Raw genomic sequence first — 26,117 nt, 5'->3', positions numbered from 1 at the left:
GTCGAGGCCCTTGTCATGGAGTAATTACATTCATTTCAATCCTGAAAACATTCGTTGTTTGACTTTTTTTCCCCTTTTTTTCCAATTGAAATATTTAAATTTCATTCAATTAAATATACAAACGAATACCGATCTTATTAGATTCAGCTCGTGACCAAGGGCCACAAGCAGAGATTTGTTTTTACAGCAGAATGATGCTGTATTTACTGTTTGAAGGTCTTTTCACTACTACGACGTACATACAGTACATACAAACGAATAGCTCCCCTCCTCAGTGGGAAGAGGCCCCTGAAAAGGCCTGTGGGCCCAGTGCATGGTGGTCCGTACGTTACGCTGTGACCCCCTCGCGCATGTGACTGCTGCTGTGGGCTGGGACCGTCCTGTTCTCACCACCGGACTGCAGCTGAGGCTGAGGAGGCTGAGGACGGTGATCCCACCCATCACCCCCCCCTCCCCCCGACCACGCGTGCATTCAGGAGGCGAACGCTACAAATGAGCATGTGGCCTGAAGAGTTTTCCAAAGTGCCGCGAGTTGGATGTTTCTCCTCACAAACAAGCAGGATCACAGGAATAATTCATGGTTTAAATGGCGGAGCAGCAGCTACTGGGAAGCGATGGCGTGAGCGGCACGGTGAGTTCTTGATCTCAACTCGTTCTGTCACATATTTCTTTAGTATAGAAACCCAGTATAATGAACTGAATGGAAGTAAGAGGATTAGTCCCATTCGACGCTGCAGCTGTGATGCCGTGTTGCTCAGCGTGTAGTAGAAACCAGCAAACCCATTTTCATTTAAGCAGTGGCGAAGCGTGAGACGAGCGGCCAGAAAGTAAAAGCGGTCCTAGACGTCCTGTAGTTGCCCAGAACTTCGACCAGAGCACTTCCACACATGAAGAGCTGCACCTCTGACACATAGTGACTGAAATTGAATCCTCACTGGTCACCATTGTGTGCTATGGGCCGGAATCACATGTAATGGTCCGCCGCTCTTCATCAGGCCATTACTGGCTAAATTAGGTTGCTTTAAGGCATCCATGCTGTTTCTGCTCAGGCAGCTCCATGTTTTCTGAAAACAAAACCCAGCACGATCCCAGTGACAGTAACTGTGCGGTCACCTGTGCTGCCGCCCGCTCCCCCCTTTCATTCCAAGGCGTGGACATTCAAAGGCACTTTATAATCTCCCCGACCTTCTGTGCTGGAGGTCGCCTAATCTCCGTGTGCTGGAATTCAGGACGGCAGCCAAGAGGGTAGCTGCAGGCACGTCCTAATGCAAACACAGCGGACCCCCCCCCCCCCCCCCCCCCCCCCCCCCCCCCCCCCCCCCCCCCCCCCCCCGGTGCCTATGAGGGCAGAGTGGGGGGTCACGAGACTGTGGATACGCAGGCGATCATCGGACCAGCTGGGTTTTAACAGGTCTCAAACGACTGCATGTAAAGTCACAGTAAATGAGTTACAGCGGTGTGGTTTTTCTTTTCGTCAACGTGTTTTCAGGCCCCTGCACTTTTAACCGCCCACGCTTTCATCTCCTCCGCAGCATCTGACTAAGTCTCTGGTGGCGGTGGCTTTCCTGGCCTCGTTCGGCAGCTCCATGCTCTACGGCTACAACCTGGCCGTGGTCAACTCTCCTGCACAGGTTGGTGCCTCCTGCGCCGCTCCGGCGAGCGTCCGCGTCCACGTGACTGCGCGGCCTCTGTGGGATTCGCTGAGTCATCTGACATCAGTTACGCCTCTGCGCTGAAAATCAAATTGGAGCTCTGGCGCTGGTTCAAGTGAAAGAGACGCATTTAGACTCAGAGAGGCTGCTCGACATGAATGACCTGATCTTGAAAATGTGGCTCAATTAGCGTGACGGAGAGCAGAACGGGACAGACTTGTTCATTTTTAGCTCATCTTTAGCATGAACGCACCAAACAAGGCACATGGCTGTTACAATTTATAAACAGTTCACCATTTTCAATATAGACTGAGTCAAAAAAAATTAATCAAATGAACTTTTCCTCCCCAGTACATCAGACATTTCTACAATGAGACAATTGTTGAAAGGTACAAGTGGAGCCCGGACGAGCGGTTCCTCACCGTGTTGTACTCCTTCACTGTGTCGGTCTTCGCTATCGGGGGGATGATCGGTTCCCTGCTGGTGGGAAAACTGGCCACCAAGTACGGAAGGTCAGTGTTGCCCGACGGCCCGTCTCCGCACACGTTGTCGCCGCAGCTCAGGCCGGTTGTGTGCTCGCCAACAGGAAAGGCACGGTGGTGCGCTCCAGCCTGCTGGTGTTCGTGGGCGGAGCCCTCATGGGCTTCAGCAGGACGTGCAGGATGCCGGCCATGGTGATCTGTGGACGCTTCATCACAGGAGTCCACTCAGGTGGGCCGGCACACGGGTGGAGGGCGCGGGGGCGCGCGGCCGCGTAGTTCACACCAGGACGATCTCTGTCTCTCACCAGGCATCTCCCTCAGCCTGGTGCCCATGTACCTCGGCGAGATCGCGCCCAAGAGCGTGCGCGGCTTCCTGGGCCTCATCCCCAGCATCCACATATGCCTCGGCGTCTTCATCGCCCAGTTCCTGGGGCTCCACGACCTGCTGGGGAAGGTATGGGCATCGCGGGTTCTAGTGCTCCCGTCTCTCGCGTTCAGAGCATAAAAACAGCGAAAGCTGCATATTATTTATGTTTGCCACAGTTTTAATTGGCGTTGTTTTTTTCACACAGGAGGAGCACTGGCCTTTGCTCCTGTCCCTTGTGGTTTGTCCTACCACGGTCCAGCTGCTGCTGTTGCCATGGTTTCCAGAGAGTCCGCGCTTCCTGTTGATAGAGAAGGGGGACGTGGCCGCCACAATAGCAGGTAACAAAGCCATGCTTTCCATTTATATTAATTTTTTATTTTTCTAATTTCTATTTTCGTTTCTCATCTTTATTTCAAACGCTTTTCCCTTCAGCCCTGAAGTGGTACCGCACCAAAGGAAACATCCAGGAGGAGGTGGAGGAGATGCAGGAGGAGCAGCGCTGCCTGTCCTGCGTCCGGAGCGTCTCCGTCCCCGGGCTGCTGCTGGACCGCGCCGTCCGCTGGCAGGTCATCACGGTGTCAGTGGCCAACATCGGCATGCAGCTGTCTGGCATCGACGCGGTGAGCGCCGCCTGCACGCCCTCAGATGAGACGCCTCCCGGCGGGGGTTCCCTCCCGCCTGCACCTGTGTGTGTCTGCGCGTCACAGGGCCGCGTGCAGCCGCTGTGAGCCTGAGCAGGGGGCGCCAGCGCCATGCCTCATTATGCCCCGGTTCCCGTCTCTCATTCTCACCACACGTACAGCAGGACGTCGAACACATCTTCATACTCAGAGGTTGCACGCGAGGACCATTTCACAGCAGGGGGTGCACCCCCACAGAGACACACATCTCCCAGAGTTCCACACAGGAACACTGGAAACCTTCGGACTGACACAAGAACCCATTTGTGACACAAGGTGCAAAATTAGATGTTTCAAAGGCACGTGAACGTGTTTTCAACCACGGCTGTTTAGAATTTTAGTCCAAACTAAAAAAGCATGAAAACACAACACACTTTTTATAAATGCATATACAGGTGTGATTTAAAGATCTTGATATTCAGTCAGTGAACACAGCTCACTATAAAGTGAAGACTTTATCCAAGCTTTGACTCATTGACGCATTAAAGGAGGACGCACACATTTTCAGATCATCAGTGAACGAAATGATGAGTAACTTTTCCAAACTGTGGCCTGTCTTCAGTGTGTGAGTCCGCGCTGCTGAGGAAATGCTGTACGTATGGTCACTAAATCAACAAGACAGCGTTTAGCCGCACCAATCACGATCTTGTCCACACCTCATCAATGATGGATGTTGCATCAGCAAAGTGTGATTAATGAGAATACGCAAATTAATTTCAAGGGGAGCACTTGTCAGGAGTCCATACTGATAAAACGCCGGATCTCAAATGAATGAGTGATGGTCGGCATGGCGATAATGATCACCGTGATGAATCGCGAGGAAGCGGCGGAGCGACTTCCTCTCCGCCTAAGAAAGAAGACAACCTCGGAGTGCGTTCGTGCCTGCGTCTGATCAGACAGATTTCACTTTAACGTCACGTCACTTTACATTTCAGATCTGGTTCTACACAAACGACATATTCAGGAACGCGGGAATCCCGGACGCCCAGATTCAGTTCACCACAGTGGGAACCGGTGCCATTGAAGTCATCTCTGGGATGGTGGGGGTGAGTCGTCATGAGCACATTCAATGCAGGCGTATTTCATTCATTATCGCAGGTTATTTCATGAAGATCAAGTCATCAGTCAGAACTTTCACTGTTTGCAGCTGCTACTGTGGTTACTGATTTGAAAATATACAAATTAATCACAAAGATAAATGTGTTTTTAGCTTTGATCACCACAGAATGAGGCGTTAAACTGTGTAGCACTTTCTCATTTTATACCCAAAGCCCAAATTATATTGAACTCACTCCTCACTGAAGTAAACAAGATTATGATTGGGATCATTTTAATTTAATTTACTGATTGATCAGCTGCGTATTAATGGCTGCTCACGTTCAGGTGATTAGCACGCAGCAGCCGCTCATGCTAAACGTGCAGGTCATGACGCTCTGGGTCCACGTTGCAGTGCTTCACCATCGAGCGCCTCGGCAGGAGGCCTCTGATGATCGGAGGCTACCTCTTCATGGCGTTCTGCTGCGCGGGGATCACGGTGTCCGCCCTCCTGCAGGTAAAGTGTCCCATGACAGTATGACCTGGCGTTTCCATCCATTTCCCATTTACATGAATCCTAATCTGCATCTAATTAATCACTGGTTAGTTTTGCATGAAGTTGTGCCCTGTGTCTGACCAATCCAGGCGCAGCTTCCCGTCATGCGCTACGTCAGCGTGAGCTGTGTCGTGGGGATTATTGCTGGTTTCTGCATAGGTCCAGGTGAGTGTGTGTGCGTGCGTGCGCGTGTGTGCGGTAACACTGCTCCCTGCTGGACACCTCGCCGTATGCGGAGGCGAGCGGCGTCTCCTCCGGCACTGAGGACATATTCTATTTCATCAGGTTTGTAAATGGGGGACTCGCGCCCGGCGTCCACTCCCACGGCCGCTCGCACCCCGGATGGTGCGAGAGCGGAGTGGAGTGAATTAAGACGCAGCGGTTTACGGCGCCGGGCGCCACGTTGAGCGGACGTGCGAGGATGATGAATCGGGACGAGTCTGGTTTTCACAACGTCATCCGTCAAAGCGCCAAAATCTATAGCTCAGCACACGGACGAGGGTTTCACTTGCTGCAATTAGACTTTTAATGGCTCATTGTACATAAGCCAGCAGTGATGAATACGGTTTGCTTCAGACGAAACCTTGCTTGTACAATGACACCCCCCCCCCCCAATACATAGCACAGATGTTGACAAATGGCCTGGTTATTGATTTGACGATATTAAACCTTCCTCTATGCAATTATCATGCACAGTTAATGAGAACATCATTCGGAAAGCTCATCATTAGAGCTTTTACTAATGCATATTTCTCCCTCATAGCTTTCACGTCTAACCATGACGAATTATGTGTTTAAAACTAAGACGACGCCTCGCGCATCCTACATATCAAACTAATGAATTGCGCAGAATCCGAGCTACGCTGCTCCGCGTCTTCTGATTGGCGCTTGGGCTTGCGCCAGCTTGACAGACATCTTCCCGCCTTGTCAGCCTGCGATCACTGAGTAATAATCAACGCGTAATGAAGAACAACAGTTTAATATAACGGCAGCGGGGCTTCAGGAGACGTTGCCATTCGTTATATTACGTTGGGTTTATTTTGAGGAATTGCCAAAGAATAGCCCTGAGTGGCCTTATGGATAAGCTAATGAATGGAGGAGGACCTGATATTAATTTCAAAGCGCTCAATGGATTCATATAGTGAGTGATTAAATGCGCCGCGGACCACGTGCAGCCGCAGCTGCTTCTGCTGACGCCTTCCGTCTGTGCCGCAGCCGGCGTCCCCTTCCTGATCACGGCCGAGCTCTTCACGCAGTCCCACCGCTCGGCCGCCTACACCGTGGCCGGCTGCCTCAACTGGGCGTCCAACTTCACCATCGGCTTCGTCTTCCCCTTCCTGGAGGTACGGCGCGGGCGCACGCGCGCCTAGAACCTCAGAACCAGTCGCTCCAGTGTTGGGGTGACGTTGACGCGAGCCCGTTTTCTAAACGCGAACCTCTTCAGATGTCCACAGGTCCCTTCTGTTACCTGATCTTCTGCGCGGTGTGCCTCAGCGTGGCCGCCTACACGTACTTCATCATACCCGAGACCAGGAACAAGACCTTCGTGGAGATCAGCCACATGTTCGCCGCCAGGAACAAGGTCGCCAAAGAGGAGCTGGTTCCCAACGGTCACGTGAGGATGGACGTGATGAACGGCTACGGGGCGCTGGGGCAGCGCGGCCGGAAGTGAACCCGCGGCCGGACGCCTCGGGCGGGAGGTGGAGCGACCGCGGAGGCGTGGCTTCGCAGGGGAAGGGGGGGGGGGGGCGCTGCACGCGCTACCCGGCGTCATCGTGTAGCTTTGGCGCCTTTAGAGCGCAGGTGCAGCGCCGTCACGTGAGGACGAGGTCGGACAGTCACGAGCTTCACGTTAACCAGCGGTGGCATTTTAATCCGTTTCTCCACTTTTTACGGGAGCTGAGTTGGTTTCTCACGGTGCCCTCAGATGTTTTAATCTCCGTGTTAATCTCACTTGTTTTAAACCCGTCCCACGATCACGAGGTTCACATTCAGCGTTCAATGCAGACAGAATTTGTATTTTACTCCACGTCCTACAGAGTCTTTTTTATATAAGACGGCTGAATGTTTTGACTACTGTAGTAGTCACATTATACATCTTGTTAAAATAAATCTGGACCCAAGTGCCATGAAGCTGTCTGTCATTAAAGCTAGTTTCCAGGAAGCTGACTTTGGGTTGCCAGGTTCTAAGAAATGCGCTTATCTATTCTTTTTGAATAAAATACATGAGTATTAAATGAATAGAAGCTTTTCATGCTCATTCCTTATCTTAATAATGCTTTTAGACGCTGTTCATTTCTGTTTCTTTCATGAAATGCCTGGTGAGACATTGATAACAGGAAAAAGCTGAATTTTACATTTTTTTTGTTTTTATGTGTTATATGCAGCATTTTTATGTGTCTTTGTCTGAGTTAAAGTCTTAGAGGTTATGACCGGCCTCATTTCAGTGAACTATGGCGCAGGCAGTGGTGGAGCGCTGTTCTGAGCGTGCGAACTTCATCATCTTGACTGCAGCTCTCTGCCACGGTTGCAGATTTGCCACCGCGTGACGCGCCGTGGCGGCTTTTCTGGAGCCACGCAGGATCGCACGCGGCGCTCATCCCTCTTTGCGCTGCCTCGAGGGCGGCTGATCCATCTGTCAGCCCCTGCAGAAGGGCCCCGCGAACCCCCAGCCGAGGTGAAATGAATAAATGTTGTCACAGCGCCGCTCGTCCCGACGTCTCGGAGGAGCGGGAAGGAGGGAGCGTCAGCGCCTCGTCTGCACGTCGTCGCGGGCGCAGCTCACGCAGCCTCCGCAGCACTTTGTGCCGCCGCTGACAGAACGGGACGAGGTGAGACAAGGTTGGCCGATGGAAGGTCAGCCTCTGAAGTTGATGATTTGCCGCTGAATGACGAATGGACGGAGGAGTCCGGGTCCTGGGAGAGAGGAGCGCGAGCGCGGCTGTTCATATGAAACTTCACTCCCAGACAAAGGGCTCCTTGTCACGGAGACTTCAGTGCATTTCTGTGGATAATGCCACGGCGTTGTGCACGTCTGAGAACACACACACACGCGCACACGCGCACTCTCACGCAGACTCACTCCGCCTCGGGTAGGCACAGGCTATAAATCAAACAAATAGCATCACAGCCTGGCGAAGGAAGCATTCCAACAGATAAAATGCTCTCCCACACAACAAAGCCACACTCACTGCGTAATTAATTGCAACAAATTACCTCTTCCTCTCCCTGTCGGCCCCCACCGCTCCTCTTTTACACCGCTGACGAGCGCGCTACACGCTCCAGCCCGCGTGTGCGCGCGCGCTTCTGTGGCTGCGTACGCGCGGGTGCGCACGCGCACACGCTCGGCCTGCACCCTTCATAAGTGCTTTAATGTGGCTTATTGCAGTGTGCGGTCCCCTTAGCCGTGGAAATATTCGCTTGACGGATGTGCTTTGTCGCCGGCGCTCCCCGGCGGAGGGCGGCTGTCAGGGAGGAGATGATAACATTAACAGGGAGGCAAGGCGATGACAAATGCCTGTTATCAGCGAACGAGGCCGGTGACAAATCGAACGGCAGCGCCCAGGCAGCCCCGGCGCGGCGTAATAAAAAAGAAGATGGATGGCACGCCCAGGCAGGGCCCGCGTTAATGCGATTTCCACTGCTCTCCCTGACTCCCAATTAAGGCTGGGGGAGGAGGGGCGGCGGGGAGGGTGAGGGAAGGAGATGGAGGAAGGGGGGGGGGGGGGGGGGGGGGGGAGAGAGAGGTGGGAGGAGACGGAGGGTGCGTGCGAGAGGAAGGTGAGCTGCGGATGAGGAGGGAGGACCGTGGTGGAGATAAGGGGTGAAAGAGGAGACGGATTTAAGAAGTGAGCTATTGTGGAGGCAGCGACGTGAGAAGAGGACAGATGTCACCAAGCATGAAGCGAGTGACGGGAACAAAGTGGAGGAGTCACAACAGAACATGCAGCTTTAATTGTCTGCAGAGGCCATCTGCTCCCCCCCCCCCCCCTCCATCTCCATCTCTCACGTGCTTCACTCACATCTCAATCAGGGCCACGCGCCCCGTGCTCTCAGGTCATCCGGCGTCGCGGTGAAGTGCCGCTCGGACGGGTCCGAGCTGCTCCCTAAATCAGCCCTTTAAAAACAGAGCTGACAGACTGCCTATGGCTTATGAGCAGACAGAGCTATAGGGATGAGCTACGACTCTGTCCGCGCTGACTGTTCCGGCCCATCCTGTTCAAGGACCCAGATGTTAGCTCTTTGCTAAAAGGAACAGCGCAGGATATTGAGAAATTGCCTCAGGATGAGGGGGCATCTGTGCCGAATACCCAAGAGCTGCCGTTTTGTCACTCTGACAGTGCTTTATAAAAGGCTGCGAAAGCTCAGAAGACTGCAGGAGCAGGGGGCCATATATCTCCCGCTATTACACCCGGGCTAGGAAGAGAGGGCTGAAATGACAGAGAAATATAGCCCCGGCTCAGAGGAAGAAAAAGAACAGGGTCTAAAGAGGGACGGCAGAGTCTCCTCAGGAGCCTGCAGGGGCTGTGCGCCAAATCGGAGACAGATGCACAACAGTCCCAGACACCAACCCGGCGCTGCACTGCGAGCGCACAGAGGTGAGCGGCAGAAGATATGTGATTGGGAGTGGGGAGTCCTCGGAGAGAGCAGCCTCTGTGCGCCGTCGCTGATATTACCGCGCAAGAACAAGGAGAAATTAGAGCCCTGCAGGGGACGGAGCAGGACAGGTGGGAGGGGGTGAAAGTCCAAACTCGCTGAGGATCCCTGCGTCATTAAGTTGTCAAGTGGACGGGAGACGTCGAAATATGACTTGGAGTTATTGCCGGGGCCGGGGATGATGGTATAAGAATTACAGTACATGGATCATAGCCGGATCAATAGGTAGACAAAGTCATTACGGAGGGGCTAGAGTTCAATGCCTCCCCGGGGCTGCGAGCGGGGACACAGGGCTTATATTTATCACCATGGCGACGTGTAACACGCAGCGCGCAGGTGAGCGGCTCTGCAGCCGCACTTTGCTCGTTTGTTGCTCCCATTTCCAAGTCTATCCGTTCCGGCTGCATCGATCGCCGCGGCCGCCGGCCGGCGCCGAGGCGGATCTCTGCATGTGTGTGCGTGCGTCCTGGCGTTCGTCCACATCCGTCGGCACGTGAAGGATGCGGGTACGGACGCGCGCCCGCCCGCCCGGCGAGCTAAATGCCCCGGTGCGTGCGCATCGCTCAGCGGCCGCCGTTCGTCCTTCTCTGCTCCCTGTCTCTGCAGCAGGGGGAGGCAGAGGGATGGGGAGCACGGGCAGGGCAGCATCGATCCTCTCTGTGCTGTGAGAAATTAGGCATGAAATTAAAGCTCCCATCAAAGGCCAGGGCCGACACTGTCACCCTACCCAGCGCTGTTCACACGCCCAGGAGATGATGATGATGATGATGATGATGATGATGGTGATGGTGATGATAATGTCTCCATCCCGCCGGTGATAACAGGCCAGAGAGAAGACGGAGGCGGAGAAAGACAGTGTCTCCCCTCCGTCCACGGTGCCACTGACCTGCCATCATTTATACTGCCAGGGCCCAAGTGCAAGGTTAGCGCCAGCCTGAGCCCCCATAAATCACGGCTCTGCTGGACGGAGAGAGGCCAGGGTCGACGCCTCCTGCAGCCAACCTCTGCTGATGAGAGAGTATTTATAGATCAGAGAGGAGGAGGGGGGAGGAAGAGGCAGGGTGAGTGTTCTGCTTATGAAGATGCGAGACGTGACGGGGACATGTACAGGATTTTAAGTGCACTCATGACTGGACTTAGCTTCAGCGCGTGCGTCGGCAGCTCTCTGCAGTGAGTCCTCTAGAGGTCTAATAGAGCTGCGATGACCCCAGGAACCAGCAGGGGGAGCCACTTAGCTACGAATCGCAGCGCCAGTTAACTGCCGGTATCTCGTACGGCTGAGACGCTGCTCATCTTAGTTACACGTAACCAGAGAGTGGCAGCGACAGCAGCCAAGTCAGGGTTTCATCGGACCCATTCGAGTTCAACACCTCCCGCCTTTCAAATCCCCCAGTTTTTTTTTGTTCTCCACTCACATTCTGTTGGGCTCGGCCTCTGCCAAGGACAGTGTTTTGACAGCGGTACAGTGGCTCCCAGCATGGTGCTGTAATGACCGGTGTCCAGGCTAAACACTGGTTACGGTCAACCACGAGATGACGGGTGTCCCTGTGTCACGCTTTTTTCTCCCCAGCCCTTCGCTGGCCGCGGCTCCGTGCACGGCACTGCACCTCTCCAGCAAAAACAAACTGTGGCCCCCTGCCAGACTTTGAAGAAAAAGTTACTTAAAAAGATGTGTTTTAAGGCTTCCTGCAGGTTCACGCTCTGCACAGCCACAGCGGAGAACCAAGGCCTGTGGGTCAGGACAGCGAGTCACACGAGATGCAGTGGAGGAACAGGTGAGGAGTGGTGTCGCTGAAGAAAACTGGCACCACTTCTTTTTTAATTGATAAACTTGCAAACATAATGGTCTCGTGATCTGATTAATCTGATATTTGAAAATAATTTTTTCCCCTATTCACTATAATTGAATCATTTGTCAAACAAACAACGCAGCTCTAAATATTTTTTTATTTCTGAGAACATAAACTTTAATATTGTAATGTAACCACTTTTCCGATAATAACACCCCCACACCCCCCTTCCCGACCCGCCTCCGTCTCCCATTACGATCAACCCTGAGCACACACCCCTCCTCGGGACATGAAGGTCAGCACGGCAGATAGGAAGGGTGTTTGATCGATAAGCACCACCCTCCCATCGAGCCTCTGACAGCTTCTGTCAAGTGTTCAGCAGGACTCGTATCAAATGGATCAACCCTTTACCCTCCAGCCCGCCACCGCTGACCCAGCTTTGAGGGAGAACTGTCACTAGCTGCCACTGTCACTTACCAGTCAGGTGCTTTCAACGCACTGATAAAGTGCCAAAGAATTTCACCAGGACTGTTGTCCCAACTGTAAGGAGGATAAGGCGTGAGTGTGTGTGTGTGTGTTCTCAGAGAGGGGAGCTGTTGAAAGTCGGCCTGTGTCATGTGTGCCCTTCCTGACCCAACTGCAAAAATATCACTCAGATAAATGGCGACAGTGTGACACTTTGATTTTCCAGTGTTTGATATGTGGTTGATGAGGATGAAAGTGCTCATTGAAACACCGGCTACAAACCTGCAAGAAGTCTCCAAGTTGGAGTGAGATGACCCAGTAACATACGATTAGTTATGAGTCTGGAACCAGCGTTTCCTTAACGAAGGCCATGTTAAAAGAGAGGAGAGGTGCTCCTCACTGACCCACATCACAGATGTCGGAGGTGGAGGAGGCCTTTTGTGTTTGTGTATCCTACAGCCGCCATAAGGATCACATTCTTAGGTGCTTAACACACTGACGACTGTGTCCCTAAACTGAGACACAGCGAACCCGGCTGCAGGCTCACACTGTTGGTGTTTGTGTGTCTTGGAGGAGGTGGTGGGGGGGTTAAGGGGTTGACAAGGAGATAGTGTCGCTGATTGACAAGTGAAGAGCGACTAAAAAAAAATGCTCCCCTTTGGAATGCGTCAGTCTCCCAGCATCCCACGTTGCCCCGCGTCTGACGGAGAATCGTTAAAAGCATTCCTGGCAGCTGGGGTGAGGGTGAAAAGAGGGTAGAAAGCAGAGGGTCTGGTGCTAAAAGAGGAGTTGGTTTATCCCTATGAGGCGGAAGCTGCACGCTCATCTGCAACGGATACAACGCCAGCAAGACACGGCGTTGATCAACAGTTTGTTTAACGGCAGCCGTGAGCGCTACTCGCTACCGGCGCCCATCTTTTCCATTCTCTCCCCACATTTCACAGCGTAACAGAGGACAGAGGGTTCAAGGGAGGCCTGGTGGTCCCCCGGGCTCCTGCCGTTACATCGGCCCCTGCACCCACCTCCCCAAACCCACCCACTGAGTTCGGCAAGGTGGTGGTGGTCGTGCCATGAGGGGAGGTCCTTTTGGAAGGGCAGGTTAAACCGACCACACGACAGGGGCAAAAGGTCCCCGCTTACAAGCTCTAATTGGTTCCACAGGTTGCAGACTACAGGGGAAAGAGGGGAAACGGGGAAGAAGAAGAGGAGGGCAGGAGGGGGCTGTAACAGCAGGGGGTAAGGGACAGATACATGCTCGAAGGGGGGGGGGGGGGGGGGGGGGGGGGGGGGGCATCCAGAGCGGCGCTGAGATCAGAGATGGAAAAGGCAGAAAGACACAAAGTGAGGAAACATGGAGAGATAAAACTGGAACACGGAAGAGTCTGTTTTCATGATGCATCTGCTCTTTACAGCCACATTTACCGCAGTATTGAATCTGGATCAGTCGGGCATTGTCTTGAAAGTCTAAAGTCTGCGTGAGTCAGGATGCTCCTGAGCCGTCTACTCGCCGCAGTGATGAAGTGATGAGAGTTTCCTGTGTGAACGGTTGTCGGTCCCTGGACGTTGTGCTGACTAGCTTCTTCTCGCCACAGGAGAGAAGAGGTCAGAGGGCAGGGCCAGAAACAAAAGCTCTCCCTGGAGCTGGGAGCCCTCGAGCAAGGCAGGGCATTCATGGACCCGGGCGCTCCGGCCCGAAGGTAACGCTGTCTGCAAATCCTATTTGCCTAATTGGACTTGGACTTCGGACATGGACACTAAGCAACCTAAGGTCCTCCACAACCACGTCCCAGCACACTGCTACACAGGGCGTCGCGAGCTTTCAGAGCCAATGTTCAAACCCGAGGAACGTTGGTGAGATCGCAACGCGCGCGTGTTTCCTTTGCTAATTTACGCGACGACGACAGAACCTAATCAATGGCAGGAAAGCCACAGCACAAAGCCTAAAAGGCTATGAGAAATAAAACCTGAAACTGTTCAGCAGATGAAGGAATGACTTTGCGAGTCCTCTGAGTATTTATTTCTTTTTATACCCCGACAAGGTTTAGCCCGTATTATTGAGCAGAAAATGGTATTCCCAGAACAATGATCCAGAGATCAAGTCATTTAATTGAGTTAGGACTTTTAATACATTAAGTATTTTGTAAAAACGTACATTTCTCTCATGAAACATAAAGAAAACATGCTAATTACCGATGCATGTGCCTTGTTTTAAAGGTCTAATTTAAAGTTTTTAACTGTTCCTTTCTTCAATGGAACAGGTTTGATTTCACATCCCGGTGACATCTGTCCTGTCTAGACCGTAGGAATAACACATATAAATTCCTAAAGTGAGTGGCATTCCCATTTGATGTAAAGCGATCTGCTGTCCGCTCGCCAGGGCTGCGTGGACGAGATCACGGACAATTTATTTGAAGGAGTCGCCAGGCGTTCGCGGTCCTCCTGCCCCCGTACGTGACGGGGGGAGTGGGGGTCAGCCCACCTCTGCAGGGACCTCCATTGTGTTACTGTGTGATCCACGGAGCTGCGGAGGCAGCGAGCGCGCGCTCCCGCGGCCGAGTTCGCACAGCTGCGGCAAAGCGAGCGCCCAGATGTAGCGGCGGCCGCTGCAGATGTTGAACGGCCTGTTCAGAGATGTGTTCTGAACGCGTGGAACGTCTAGTAAATGGAGGCCTTAACTGCATCTTTAACACTCAAAAGAACCCCAAATAATGTGAAATCTGGTTTCTCGACTACGCGTCAGGGCTCGGGGCGGGTTATTGGCCTCGACACGTTTATGGAGCCCCAAACCCATCCAGCCATTGGACGCGGCTAATGAGAGCGACCGCTGCAGCTACGCTGGCTAGCAAGACGGCACCGGGACCGTAAACCCCAGAAGAAGCTAAGTCCCTGCGACTGCAGATTAAGACATTAGTGTGACGGCTAGTGCTGATAGTTCCTGAGCTGCAGCGGTGTATGTGCTGGCTGTTAAATGAGAGGTAGAAGGGAGGTGAGCAGTTATTTATTCGCGGTGCTTTTTTTTGGCGGGAAAACGCTAAATGGCACCTCCTGCTAAGATAAACAACATTTGCCAGTAGTGTTAAATGGACCTGACTGGCTGATTAGGACTGGAATAAAGGAGAGCTTCGTAACAGTAATATGAATGTTTCCCTGCTTGGACAGGAAGCGTGTTCCCGTCAGCCGCTGGCTCTCGCTGCGTCACATCGAGGCGTTTGTTATCATTCTTAAGTGGATCCCAGAACGCCGCTAAGAAACGCGATATTTGAATGTTTTATTTCCTGGTCGTTATCGTTAGCGATAATCATCTGACCCGCTCTGCCTGACGTGCCCTGGGACGCGAGGCGCGGGGAGCGAAGGGTTAAGCCCTCGGCTGCAGGAGACGGGGCCGAGAGCAGCCCATGAATCCTGCAGCCTCTGCAGGCACAGCATGGTAAAATAATTAAGCTTTCCTTTGAAGGGGACTAAACAAACACAACAGCATTCAACACCAGCCCCGTCCGCGAGCTGCTCCTCTCTCTCCCCCCTCTGCGCCTTGAAGCAGACCTTCCTCCTCTGCTTTCTCGCTCTGCTACCTGCCGAACATACCGCGGGCCTCATGTTAACCCACGTTGCTCGGGCCTTTCATGTTCCCTCCTCTTTCACATTCTGCCGCCCGGCTCTCTGTGCCGATTCTCCAGGGGAGAGAGAGAGAGGGGGGGGGGGCGACCGAGAAGGGCCAGGTGATTCACAGGTCAGTTTTTCACATCTCTGCGCTGGCTTCAAACTGCGGGGGAAACAGTGCTGCTGGAACACTTAACTACTGATCCACAAGTGTTACGATACTATTAAAGTCTTGTCTGTTAAGTGACTTTTGAAACATTTGACAATAGGGGAATGGAAAAGTGTACGATGTGACATCAATGACAGAATGGGAGCCTTCAGCTCGTCTCCGGGTTTCTGTACTTTCAGATATTTGAGATATGACAAACTGGACACGTACTGGACGCAAATGAGTTCGTTGCAGTTTTGCTACACGTTTTGTTGCTTTGCTGCAACAACTGACCTGATATCCAGCAAGGAAGCCGCTTCCACATGGGCAGATGGAGAAAGGCAAACTGCTCACATGTGACTGTAATATGAATATATGTCTATCAGTAAAGTGAAGAAAAGCACATGTGGCACTTGTTAGCTGGAAGGTTCACCACACCAAGGAAAGTCAATTACACCAAACACACCCCAGTTAATAGTACAAGACTGCCATAACTGCACACTTAGGATAATCTGAAGTAATCATGATCCGACATCAATAAACTGATACATCCCAGAAAACACAAGCCTGTCCAACACAAACACGTCAGCCGGCGGCCCACGGGCAGCGCGCGGCTGTACGCGATCGCAGCGATCGGACAAGCGGGTCCGGACGCCGAAGTTATAAAACAGAGAAGCTATTTGAGCTGCACCCGAGGGGACCCCACGGATTCTCACCAATTGCTCACTTTTTTATTGTATCCCACCTCTTGGAGGAGTGTGAGGAATTTTAAAACCACGGTGATCTCACCACAGAGGGGACCGATGATGATGGTGCATGAGGGACATTACGTCCGAGCCCAAAACTCCAGCCTGTCTTTCTTATTGTTCGGGAGCTGAGGCCACAGTAACAGACGTGTCCGCTCACGCTGGTCCCAGCGCTGTCCATAACACGAGCCCAAACTAGGTTCACTGATGCCACATTACACATGTCTGTAGTTCCTACAACAGGAATAATAATAATAATAATAATAATAATAATAATAATAATAATAATAATAATAATAATAATAATAATAATAATAATAATAATAATAATAATTTGTTTGAATTTGGTCTTTTTTAGAGATACTAACAGGCCTTATGACCTTATTCAGGCAGGGGACAACCGCATTAGTGCATCGAGTTGTGTGTGTGTGTTGGGGGGGTGGTGAATGTCCAAATGCCTAACACTAAGTCTGAATAATGCATATGTGGAATGTATATATAGTAAAGGTGAGGAAATATTACCACAAATAATAACCTAACCTCTGTGATAAGCGATTGATACCATATGTTTAGTAAGTTTACTGTAAGTTAAACTCACTTGAGGTACTATGTTTAACTTTTCATAATAAACTTTTCACAGCTAAGTTTCGCTAATGTTTTTTCCCATTTGTTGATTGTTCCCATGGACTCCTAGAGTCGTACTGTAACGGTGAAGAAAACTTTAAGGAAATAAGTGCAAGAAAAAAAATGTAATGGTTTAAAAACAAGGTTTTACAGATCGTGAGGAAGCAACGGGGAGATAAAAAAAGATGAAGAAGAAGAAGGCGGGAAAGAGAAAAGGAGCAAGAAGGAGCCGCGGGGAGGCAGGAGTCCCAGAGGACCAGTGAATTTCCTTTCTTTCTTCTCTTCCACGGGTTTCATGGTGCTCTCACTCCCAGGTCTCCACAGCTGTTTCAGGGCCGAGGGCGTCTTTCTCCAGAGGCCAGATGAAAGCGCCGCCTCATAAGCAGCCCTGCAGGTAAGTCTGCTAAAGCCATTGCTCCGGCTGTCCACTGCCCAACGTACGAAATAAAAAAGAAGGCAGAGCGAGGGGGGGGGGGGGGGGGGGGGGGGGGGGGGACCTGAAGAAGACACAGAGACATAAATGAGGACGCTGATGACAGACGAGGAGAAGGGACGGCGATTGAGTGATGGAGGCACGAGGAGGAAACTAGAGATGGGGGGAGGATACCTGCCCTCAGCCAACCTAAGACCCCCCCCACACCCCCGATACCAGGAATGATGTCTGCTTTTATTGACTTTGTTAAACCGTTTTCAATGCTACTTCCTATGTGTTTACAAGACAGTAAATCACACTCCATTGGGGGGAAGAAGAAGGTGGGGGGGGGGGCATTCAAGTTGCTGAGTTGACTCAGCCAACGACAACTTCTCAGCTTCACACACACACACACACACACACACACACACATCCTTGTACTTACATCAAAGTGAGGACCTCCATTGACATAATGCCTTCCCTAGCCTCTTACTCTAACAATAACCATCACAACTAAATCTTTGTTCTAATCTGAAACTAAACTCCATTCTAACCTCAGCCCTAAAATCCCATTGGGGCCTTCAAATTTGTGGGGCCCCACAATTGTCCATAGGGTCCCACTTTGGTACAAAAACACGTTTGTTGGGCCCCACTTCAATGTAACCGCCGAGACACATTCACCCACTTGCTTCGTTGACATTATCTGTCTTTTTTATTTTGATCTGCTCTGACTTGAGTGGAATAAGCCATTTCGGATTCACTGCTGATAAAATAGGTGTGATGCTTCAAAACTAGCCTACGTGCACCAAAGGAAACAGCAGAGCGGAGGCGCTGCACCCAGCAGTTGTTAAACGCTTCAGCAGAGGCTTTCCTTTAACTTCACTAGGAACCACTCAAAGTCGTTACGCAAACACATTTGGGTTATGGCTTAATCACTTCTACACACCGGGGTCGTTCCCAGACACTCATTTCATCCAGTTAAAAGGTCGTTGAAGCTCAAACATGAGTAAGTACTTCATACATCCACTGGTGAGAACTTGATTTGATTTTCCAAATTTTTTTTCAGTGCAGCAATTTTCTCCATACGCACTCCCACACATTCACTAAGTGCTCAGAGCAGCTGGAGGACAGACAGACAGACAGACAGACAGCCTCTCATCTTCCTCATCAAGCTGCCTTTTCTTCAGCTCCCGCTTCGTGTAACAGAGGAGATTAAAAAAAACAAATAAATAATTACGCCGTTAGCCACAAATCTTTGAAGTTCATGACTGAAGCTCTGTTGAAAAGTGCCAAATGACGAAATGCAGGAACAACCAAGTCTGCATATATTAACATAAATGAGTGAGAGGGGAGCGAGCCAGTGCCACAGACATTCCAGGTCACTGCATGACAGTCACTTTAATGACTCTTGTGCCTTATTGCATTTCTGGTTTGTGTGCTTTGCAAAATAAAACACGTGGTGGATTGTGCAGCATCAGATAATGCTGTACCATTGTCTTTTTAAAAGTTGTATTACTTCCTACACAATCCATTACATTTGCAATGTATGCAATAAGATGGTCACAGATTAAAGTGATCTAGAGCCAATATTGTTTGACTAGTTTTTGCTTCCTACAAAATAAAATAATACAGCAATGTTAAGTCATTAATAATCAAGTCAGATATGTTAATAGGTCTTAATTCATATAATTGTAATGTAGTTGAGTTGTTGTTCGTCTTCCACTTTCTGTCACACTATGAAATAAAGACTGAAACGCTCAAACTCCTGAATAACAACCTCTATGAATTCCAGCGCTTCACCCGTGTGATGTTGTTAACCGTCCGGTTCAGTGCTCCAGGAGCAGATCCGCCGAGCGACGCGTCAGGCGAGGCAGCGCGCTCCCACGTCCCGTTCGGGGTGAGCTACCGGTACGGGGATGCGACTGCAGGCGCGTTCCGCCGTGCAGGTTGCCGCAACCAAGCAGCCGTCTGTAATTACAACAGGTGGCTGGACAGTTTCTCTCCCATGAAACCGCTGAGGTTTGGGCGGCGAGCGACGCACGCCGCCACCAGATGACACCGAGAGTCCCACATTTTCCTTCCACTCCCACACACACACACACACACACACACACACACACACACACACACACATGCACATATCCACCGTCCGCTCTGGCTGCCTTTCTCTATGGTGTCTACCTTTCCATTGGCTGTGCCTTATGAGAGCGTGTGTATTTTTATGTCTCATATTAGCTATGGGGGAATAATAGCTCCCTCTGAATGGTCGTCTGCTCTCGGGCCTTTTCAGACATGCAGTCACTCCTCTTCTAAGAATAACCAATGGCCAGAAAGCTCCTCTTGTGTTATTTTATTATTTTCTTTTCACGGCGTCCAGCGATTGCTGTTTTTGTACCTCACACTGATACCGAGAGGCTTTATATTAGCAAACTGTGGCCCAGATGAGAAAAGCAGCGTTGGGGGACTGAGAGTGGGAAACCGGGGCAAAACTTGGACCTCCGTCAAACCTTCGCAGACTCATTAGGAGTCCAGAAATGCTGGCCACCAGAGAATCTCGGGAGTGAGGCAGCAGACAGTTAGGTATGTAAAGAAGTAGAATAAAAAATGATAGCTTTAGATCACGTTTCAGAAAGAGCCTTTCATGTACAGCCTGGACAATTTTAGCCAACCCTGGGCGACAGGTCACCTTAACCAAATACCATCTAGGCCTGCGGAGATGGAACTGTTTCCAAATGCTACGAGGCTTTTGTGGACCGCAGAGAAGTCAGGAAGATGTATTGACCCTACAGCACTGAGCCAAATGTTTTCTGTCAGGTTTTTAAAGCGGGTCAGCTGTATGTGAGAGCCATGCTACCACCCACAGCCCACAGCCCACAGCCCACAGCCCACTAGCCTGGCTCAGGCGGGAGCGTTCTCATTGACACCACATAGTGCTAGTTTACAATAAAAGCGGGACGTGGACGTTGGGCTCATTCAGCTGCATGTGTTGGATTGGACTGTTTTAGCTCGATGCCAGCTTGTACTGGTCATTTGAGGAGCATCCAAACACCCCACCCCTGTGCTGATCAACACCAGCGAGCAGTATCTCATATCTATGACCTAAGAGATTAACCTTCTAAATAAACAAAGAACCGTGGAAGACTTCAGGTAACGCTGCATGTTATGGGCTGCAGGAATCTGAGGGACAGTTGTGTGCTCTTTAATTATTCATATTAGAATATGCAATTATTTCTTCAGAGGGGTCAAAATATGGGAGAACAACGTGCTGAATTGTTCCATGTGGCGAAAATCACTTCTTGCAATGTCCCACTGGAGCTAATAAGGCGAGTTCATTTGTACCATGTAAATCTCCTGCATTGGCTAAAGTGACTGATTTACAGCTAAGACATTCGCAAATTCACATAATTATACATAAATTCAATGATATGGCCTGTGTGAAGGCTGCGCCGCTGAACTTTCCCATGCCGCTCCCACAGAACACGGGCCGGCATTTACAAAACCTCACAGGTCAAAATTGAGAGTTCGATTGATTTAAAGTCTGGGCATCGATGCACTGGCGTCGCCCAAAACTTCACTTGTGGTTTCTCGAGAATTCAGATTCATCCCAGCCGATGAATAAAGATTTTAAAGATTTAATGTGTTATTTCATAATCTGTAATTGTTACATATTTACTGCAGAGCCCACTTTGATGGCAGGTTATATTTAAAATCCACTGATGGAGTTTGGAGTTCTGCTTCCTCCCAGGTGCAGGTCTTTCCCTTTGAGTTTAGAGAAATGACAGCATGGCTTCATGATGCAGCGCACGGTCCCGCACTGTGGAAGCAGAACTCCAGGCAGAACCAACACCAAAGCGAAGCGGGACGCTGAGAACGTGACTGCGAGCAAGGGGGCATTGTACAGTATCCAGGCAAAGGCTTCAGATGTTACGTGAAAAAAACATTCTGTGTCATGTGTTCGCATGGAATACATATTACTCACATATGTAGGATGAAAAAGCACATGGAGCTTTGTCCTATGAGACCACCAAACTGCAGACAGGGAATACGTTAATGTAAGTTTACTACATGCCAGGGACCGTTTCCACACGGACAGTTCAGCTTACACAAAGTGCCCTGTGATTTTGGATGGAGGAAGATGTAGGAATACAACGAATTAGATTCATGCGTATGCAGTGCTAATAAATAATAAATGCTATTTAAAAAGCATAACACCTCATGTGGCTCTTCTCCAAATAATGACGAACCCCTGTGCTCATCAGGTGCATTTTTATCCTCGATCTTGGGGTGCTTGCATACGTTAAATAGTGGTGTTGCGCATGTTTGTCAGCAAATTGGCGCAGCCAGTGTGTTTTAACAAGTATTCAGTTTCAAATTGGCCCCAGCCTGAACGCTCCGCCTGCTCTCGCCGAAGATATTGACTTTCCCGCAAGTTAAAGTATTTAAATGTAGGGGGAGACAGATGCTGTATGCGGACTGGAGGCAACCACAAGAAACGGGAGAAGGTTGACGGAGGTTTACTGTGTGAGCATGGTATAGACAGACAGGCGTGGCATCGCCGGCGTGAGCGAATTGAGAAATAAAGACGTGCTGATACGCGTGGGATGCATTTAACGCCTATTTTTGCGCTAATTCGGCGTTTTTTCCCCCATTTGGCGAACGGGAACTGCGCATTTTACCTACGATGCGTAAAGATTCGTGCGTAAAGCTAAAATCAAAGAGTCACATCAAGTCAAAGAGGATTTATTTTTACTTGAAAAACGCGAGGGTCTGACACGAAGCGGATCTGATGGACAGTGACAGCGAGGTCGTCACTTTGGACTGGCACCGCAGCGACTTCTGAGCTTTCCTCGGACTTTTTAAATGTGCGAGGATGTGCGAAACTGGATCGTCTGCGTAAAAAGATCTTGACCGTCTTAGATCCCGCGATTGTAACGGCTGTCATCTTCTATGTGCGACCAGGGTGGAGTAAAAGTCAGCTGAAATCCCCATCAGAAGCAACTTTATTTCTGAGAGCTTCGCGCACCGAATCAGTGGAGTATTCATGAAGCAATATTTGAACTATTACAAGATGAGGCTGAGAACATCGAGGTTAGGTTATCTGTAAGTAAACACCCATGCAAACAATAACCTTCATTTTATTGACCCGTTGAATTTCAATCAACCTTTTACACCTTTTGCATTTCCCCCCTCAGGTTACTTCAGTTCACAGCGCTTTGCTTTTACGCACAGGTAATTCCCATTTCCACTCTAATAAAAAGCAACGAAGTCAAAGGAGGTTATATAATTATCTATGTAAACGTTAACAGGTACCGCGGCTTATAGTCCACCGTTTCTACATCTGCAACGCGCTACAATAACAATGAAAAGGTTTTATTATGAGCGCTAGTCTATGGCAATTGGCACCAATTCAAACATCTTGAAAAGGTACAGTCCGGCCTAAAAGTAATTGTTAAAACATATGTGAATAGAGAACGGCTGAAGTCAGAAAAAATAGAAAGACTAGAATGGGTGAAAGATCATGTAACCTATAAATAACCAACCTATGAGAAGAAAACGACAATCCCGAGGGACCCTGAAAGCATCTTAAAAACTGCGTCTTTTTACTTTGAAGAAATCGCAGTAATAACTTTATTTAATTCTAATAAATAGTCTTGAGCTTTGCGATCAAAGTCTTTGATACTTTCACTGGCACCTCCTCTGACAGTTAATACAAATAATTTCAGCTGAGAAGCGAACCTCTGCCCTATCATTTAATATTTCTTGACACGTGTTTCCTACATTGTCCGACAGAGCTCCGTGCAGGCTCCCCCTAATTTCAAGCACCACGTTACCGAGCAGAGCCGGGTGTCGGACCGGATGAGCCGCAGGTTGACCCGAACCTACCAGCTGTACAGCCGCACGAGCGGAAAACACGTCCAGGTCCTGGCCAACAAGAGGGTCAACGCCAACGGAGACGACGGGGCGGTGCACGGTAAGAGGAGAGGCGAAACAGGATGAAATATTATCGCCAAGAGCCCTTAATTGAGGCTCATGTAACCACGACGATCGGAGTAGTCTGCGCGAGAGCAATTAACTCCGTTATATGGGATTATGTGCAAACTATCGCGATAATTTGTCGTGCAGACGCGTTTAACCCACCGTAAAGTGGAGTAAGTAAGTAGTTTACATATTTAAATGTGGTTTTATATCCTAGACGGTAAACAGGTACTGGAATAAATGTCCACATATGTTGATCCACTCACAGACAGCACTTTATATTCTCTCAAACGCTAAACGCTGATGCAAACTAAGTTCTTTAGAGTCTGCGTGTTGTGGCCAGATCCACCCCATAAAAAAAACTAGGAAGAAAAGGAGCCGCGATGACAGCTAAAGGCCATCATTTCTTACATTTCAATACTTTCAAACCTCTGGGAAACAGTAAAATACGAAACGCGTTCGCCTCACAAACACGGGAATTGTTGAAATGTAATGGCGCGCGGCGCGGCGTTGAAAGGCTGCAGAAGTTGCGTCGCTTTTGGCAGCCGCTGCGCAAATAGTTGCGCCAGGAGAAACAGTGGTAGCACTTGTAAACATCGTTAGCGACAGTAAGTGCTGCCTTTTTACGGCCTTGTGAAGGTAATTTATTTCTTCTTCGTGTTGGTGGTCTACAACGTCCTCCACACCTGTTGATGACGGGCCTCTTTTCTCACTCCTGGCGGCGTAACGCGTCCTAAGCTAAAAGGGAAACCGGATTCCTGTCACCAAAGGATTGTGGTGCGTCCAGCCATCTTTCCACCGCAGCCACCACTGGCCGTCCACCTCTCCACTGCTCAACGCCGGCCGCCTGCTCTTTTGGAGACTGATTTTATGAGGAATTTTCATTGCTTCACAACTCAATGTATGACTCAATTTATAAGAAGTGGTGAAGTCAGCATCTTCACTTTATACCTTTTCCTCTCCTCGCCTCCACTGTGGGCTCTTTTGTCTTTTGAATTTCTCTGCCTGCGCGCACGCGCACACACACACACACACACACACACACACACACACACACACTGCTGTGCAGCCTAAGTGAGTGTCAGTCTTGTAACCGGCCCAGATCTGACCACTGCTCTGTGCTTGTGGCTGTGTCTCTGACCGCAGTATTCGCACTCTTCTTTATCCCCTGTCTGAACTGCAGCATTTACACACGCTCAACAATGCTCTCGACCTGAAAAATCCCTATAATTTGTAATATATATATAATATATTTGTCCATCACGTGCCTGAATCATGATATTCATTTTATGATTCCCTGATCATACTCTAGTTTATTACGGTTTGTACTGCACATAAAACATGCATATAGATAAAAGAAGCTCATTTGCGTTACACACACTGTAGTAAAGTGATCACCTACTTGCCTGAACCGTGTCAGAGCCGACTCATCCTCTTGTCTCTGATTTGTTTTGTCCATGCAGCTAAACTGGAGGTGGAGACCGACTCCTTTGGAAGCCGTGTTCGTATTAAAGGGGTGAAGACGGGCTACTACATATGTATGAACAAGAGAGGGAAGCTGATCGGCAAGGTAATCTGGCTTTTATAGTTTTGTGGCGACATAACACGTCAGGTTGTCTGTTCCTTGGAAAAGTGGAATTCTTTCCAGCTTCGCTGATTAGAAATACTTGAATTTGACCTTGAGATTTGTCTAGGAAAGTGTCTTAGGGTTTTCATCATCTGGAATTAAAGATGATCTTTCCGCTTCTTGGGAGCCGTCCAGAGTAACTCATAGCTTCTCCATCCTGTCTCCCAGAGGAAAGGCCGAGGCAAAGACTGCATCTTCACGGAGATCGTCCTGGAAAACAACTACACGGCGCTGCAGAACGCGAAGTACGAGGGCTGGTACATGGCGTTCACCCGCAAGGGCCGTCCGCGGAAGGCCTCCAAGACCAAGCAGCACCAGCGGGAGGCCCACTTCATGAAGCGCCTGCCCAAGGGGCACTTGCTGAGCGAGAGGAGGCCGTTTGATGTTCTCCCCCTCCCGGTCCCCGTGCACCATTTCAGCAAGCGGACTAAACACTCACATCAGCAGCGCTCGGGCGGCCGCTGACCACCGAGGCCACGGCGGCAGAACCGTGGAGGAACCAGCGGAGGAGAACCACTACATTTAACTTTTACAGTCAAGTGCCCATACACTTTGTGCCTCATTTTGTGGACTTATTATATTCGTTGTACTGGATTATATGTAAACATTGACTATCTAATCTGTTAGTTATTTTCAAATCAGACACACTTTACGAACGATTTTGTGGGATAATTAAAAGACTGAAGAGTTTAACTCCAGTGACATGGTTAGACGTTAGCCAACCCAGCAACAAAGAATGTTCAACTGAGACATGACACGCGTACTATGAAGCTAGACATGGCAGCTATCTGTGGATTTTTGTGTGCTTACAGCATTTGAGTCTCACTTCACTTGCTATCTTGGCCCCTGGGGCCATTTTGCAGAATTTTAACCTCTTTTTCTACCTATATGAATATATTTTTACTGTAAAAATGTAAATTACATCGAACAATTGAAATATTTATTGTAGAGTGTATATTAAAACCACTAAAGAACCAGTTCTTGTGCTGCCTGCATGTTTTTCTCTTGTTTTGTGATGGGGAGTTAGCATACGTTGATGGCGACCCTTAAAAAAAGCTGCTGTTTTTTTTCTCCCTTCCTGGAGCTGGAGACCCAGATAACTGAGGGGCAATATCTGTGACAGGCCACTAAATTCAATGTGCTCAGCAAGTGAGACTTGGGCCTGAATGGCCCGAGCTATGCATTAAAAGCGATGAGGTCAGCCCACCATTTTGGCCCAAACAAAGGTTACCACCATGTAGTTGCATTTCTCACGATCGCACACCGTAACCCTCTGATCAAATGGGCCCTTTGTAAAACCTCAT

The 26,117-nt window shown here is 49.8% G+C and overlaps 2 protein-coding genes across 3 annotated transcripts; both read left to right on the top strand.

Moving 5' to 3' along the window:
• The first annotated feature begins 471 nt into the window (after window positions 1–471).
• slc2a15b (solute carrier family 2 member 15b) lies at window positions 472–7,024 on the top strand. 2 transcript variants are annotated; one of them, XM_055508672.1, is made up of 12 exons: window positions 472–631; window positions 1,533–1,631; window positions 2,004–2,155; window positions 2,239–2,363; window positions 2,443–2,588; window positions 2,707–2,839; window positions 2,934–3,121; window positions 4,117–4,227; window positions 4,632–4,733; window positions 4,862–4,937; window positions 5,988–6,115; window positions 6,217–7,024. In XM_055508672.1, the coding sequence occupies exons 1-12, from the start codon at window positions 587–589 to the stop codon at window positions 6,442–6,444; spliced, it is 1,533 nt and encodes a 510-aa protein (XP_055364647.1). In that variant the 5' UTR covers window positions 472–586; the 3' UTR covers window positions 6,445–7,024. The 2 variants fall into 2 exon arrangements, with proteins under 2 accessions (XP_055364647.1, XP_029000753.1); XM_029144920.3 differs by having other exon boundaries at window positions 2,004–2,164.
• Window positions 7,025–21,574: 14,550 nt separating this feature from the next.
• fgf8b (fibroblast growth factor 8b) lies at window positions 21,575–25,790 on the top strand. The gene is made up of 5 exons (XM_029146343.3): window positions 21,575–22,310; window positions 22,403–22,439; window positions 23,001–23,181; window positions 24,650–24,756; window positions 24,982–25,790. The coding sequence occupies exons 1-5, from the start codon at window positions 22,252–22,254 to the stop codon at window positions 25,276–25,278; spliced, it is 681 nt and encodes a 226-aa protein (XP_029002176.1). The 5' UTR covers window positions 21,575–22,251; the 3' UTR covers window positions 25,279–25,790.
• Window positions 25,791–26,117: the final 327 nt, after the last annotated feature.

Source organism: Betta splendens, chromosome 1 (genome assembly GCF_900634795.4).
Source record: "Betta splendens chromosome 1, fBetSpl5.4, whole genome shotgun sequence".
Taxonomy (NCBI): Eukaryota; Metazoa; Chordata; class Actinopteri; order Anabantiformes; family Osphronemidae; genus Betta; species Betta splendens.
This window is presented reverse-complemented; position numbering and strand designations above follow the sequence as displayed.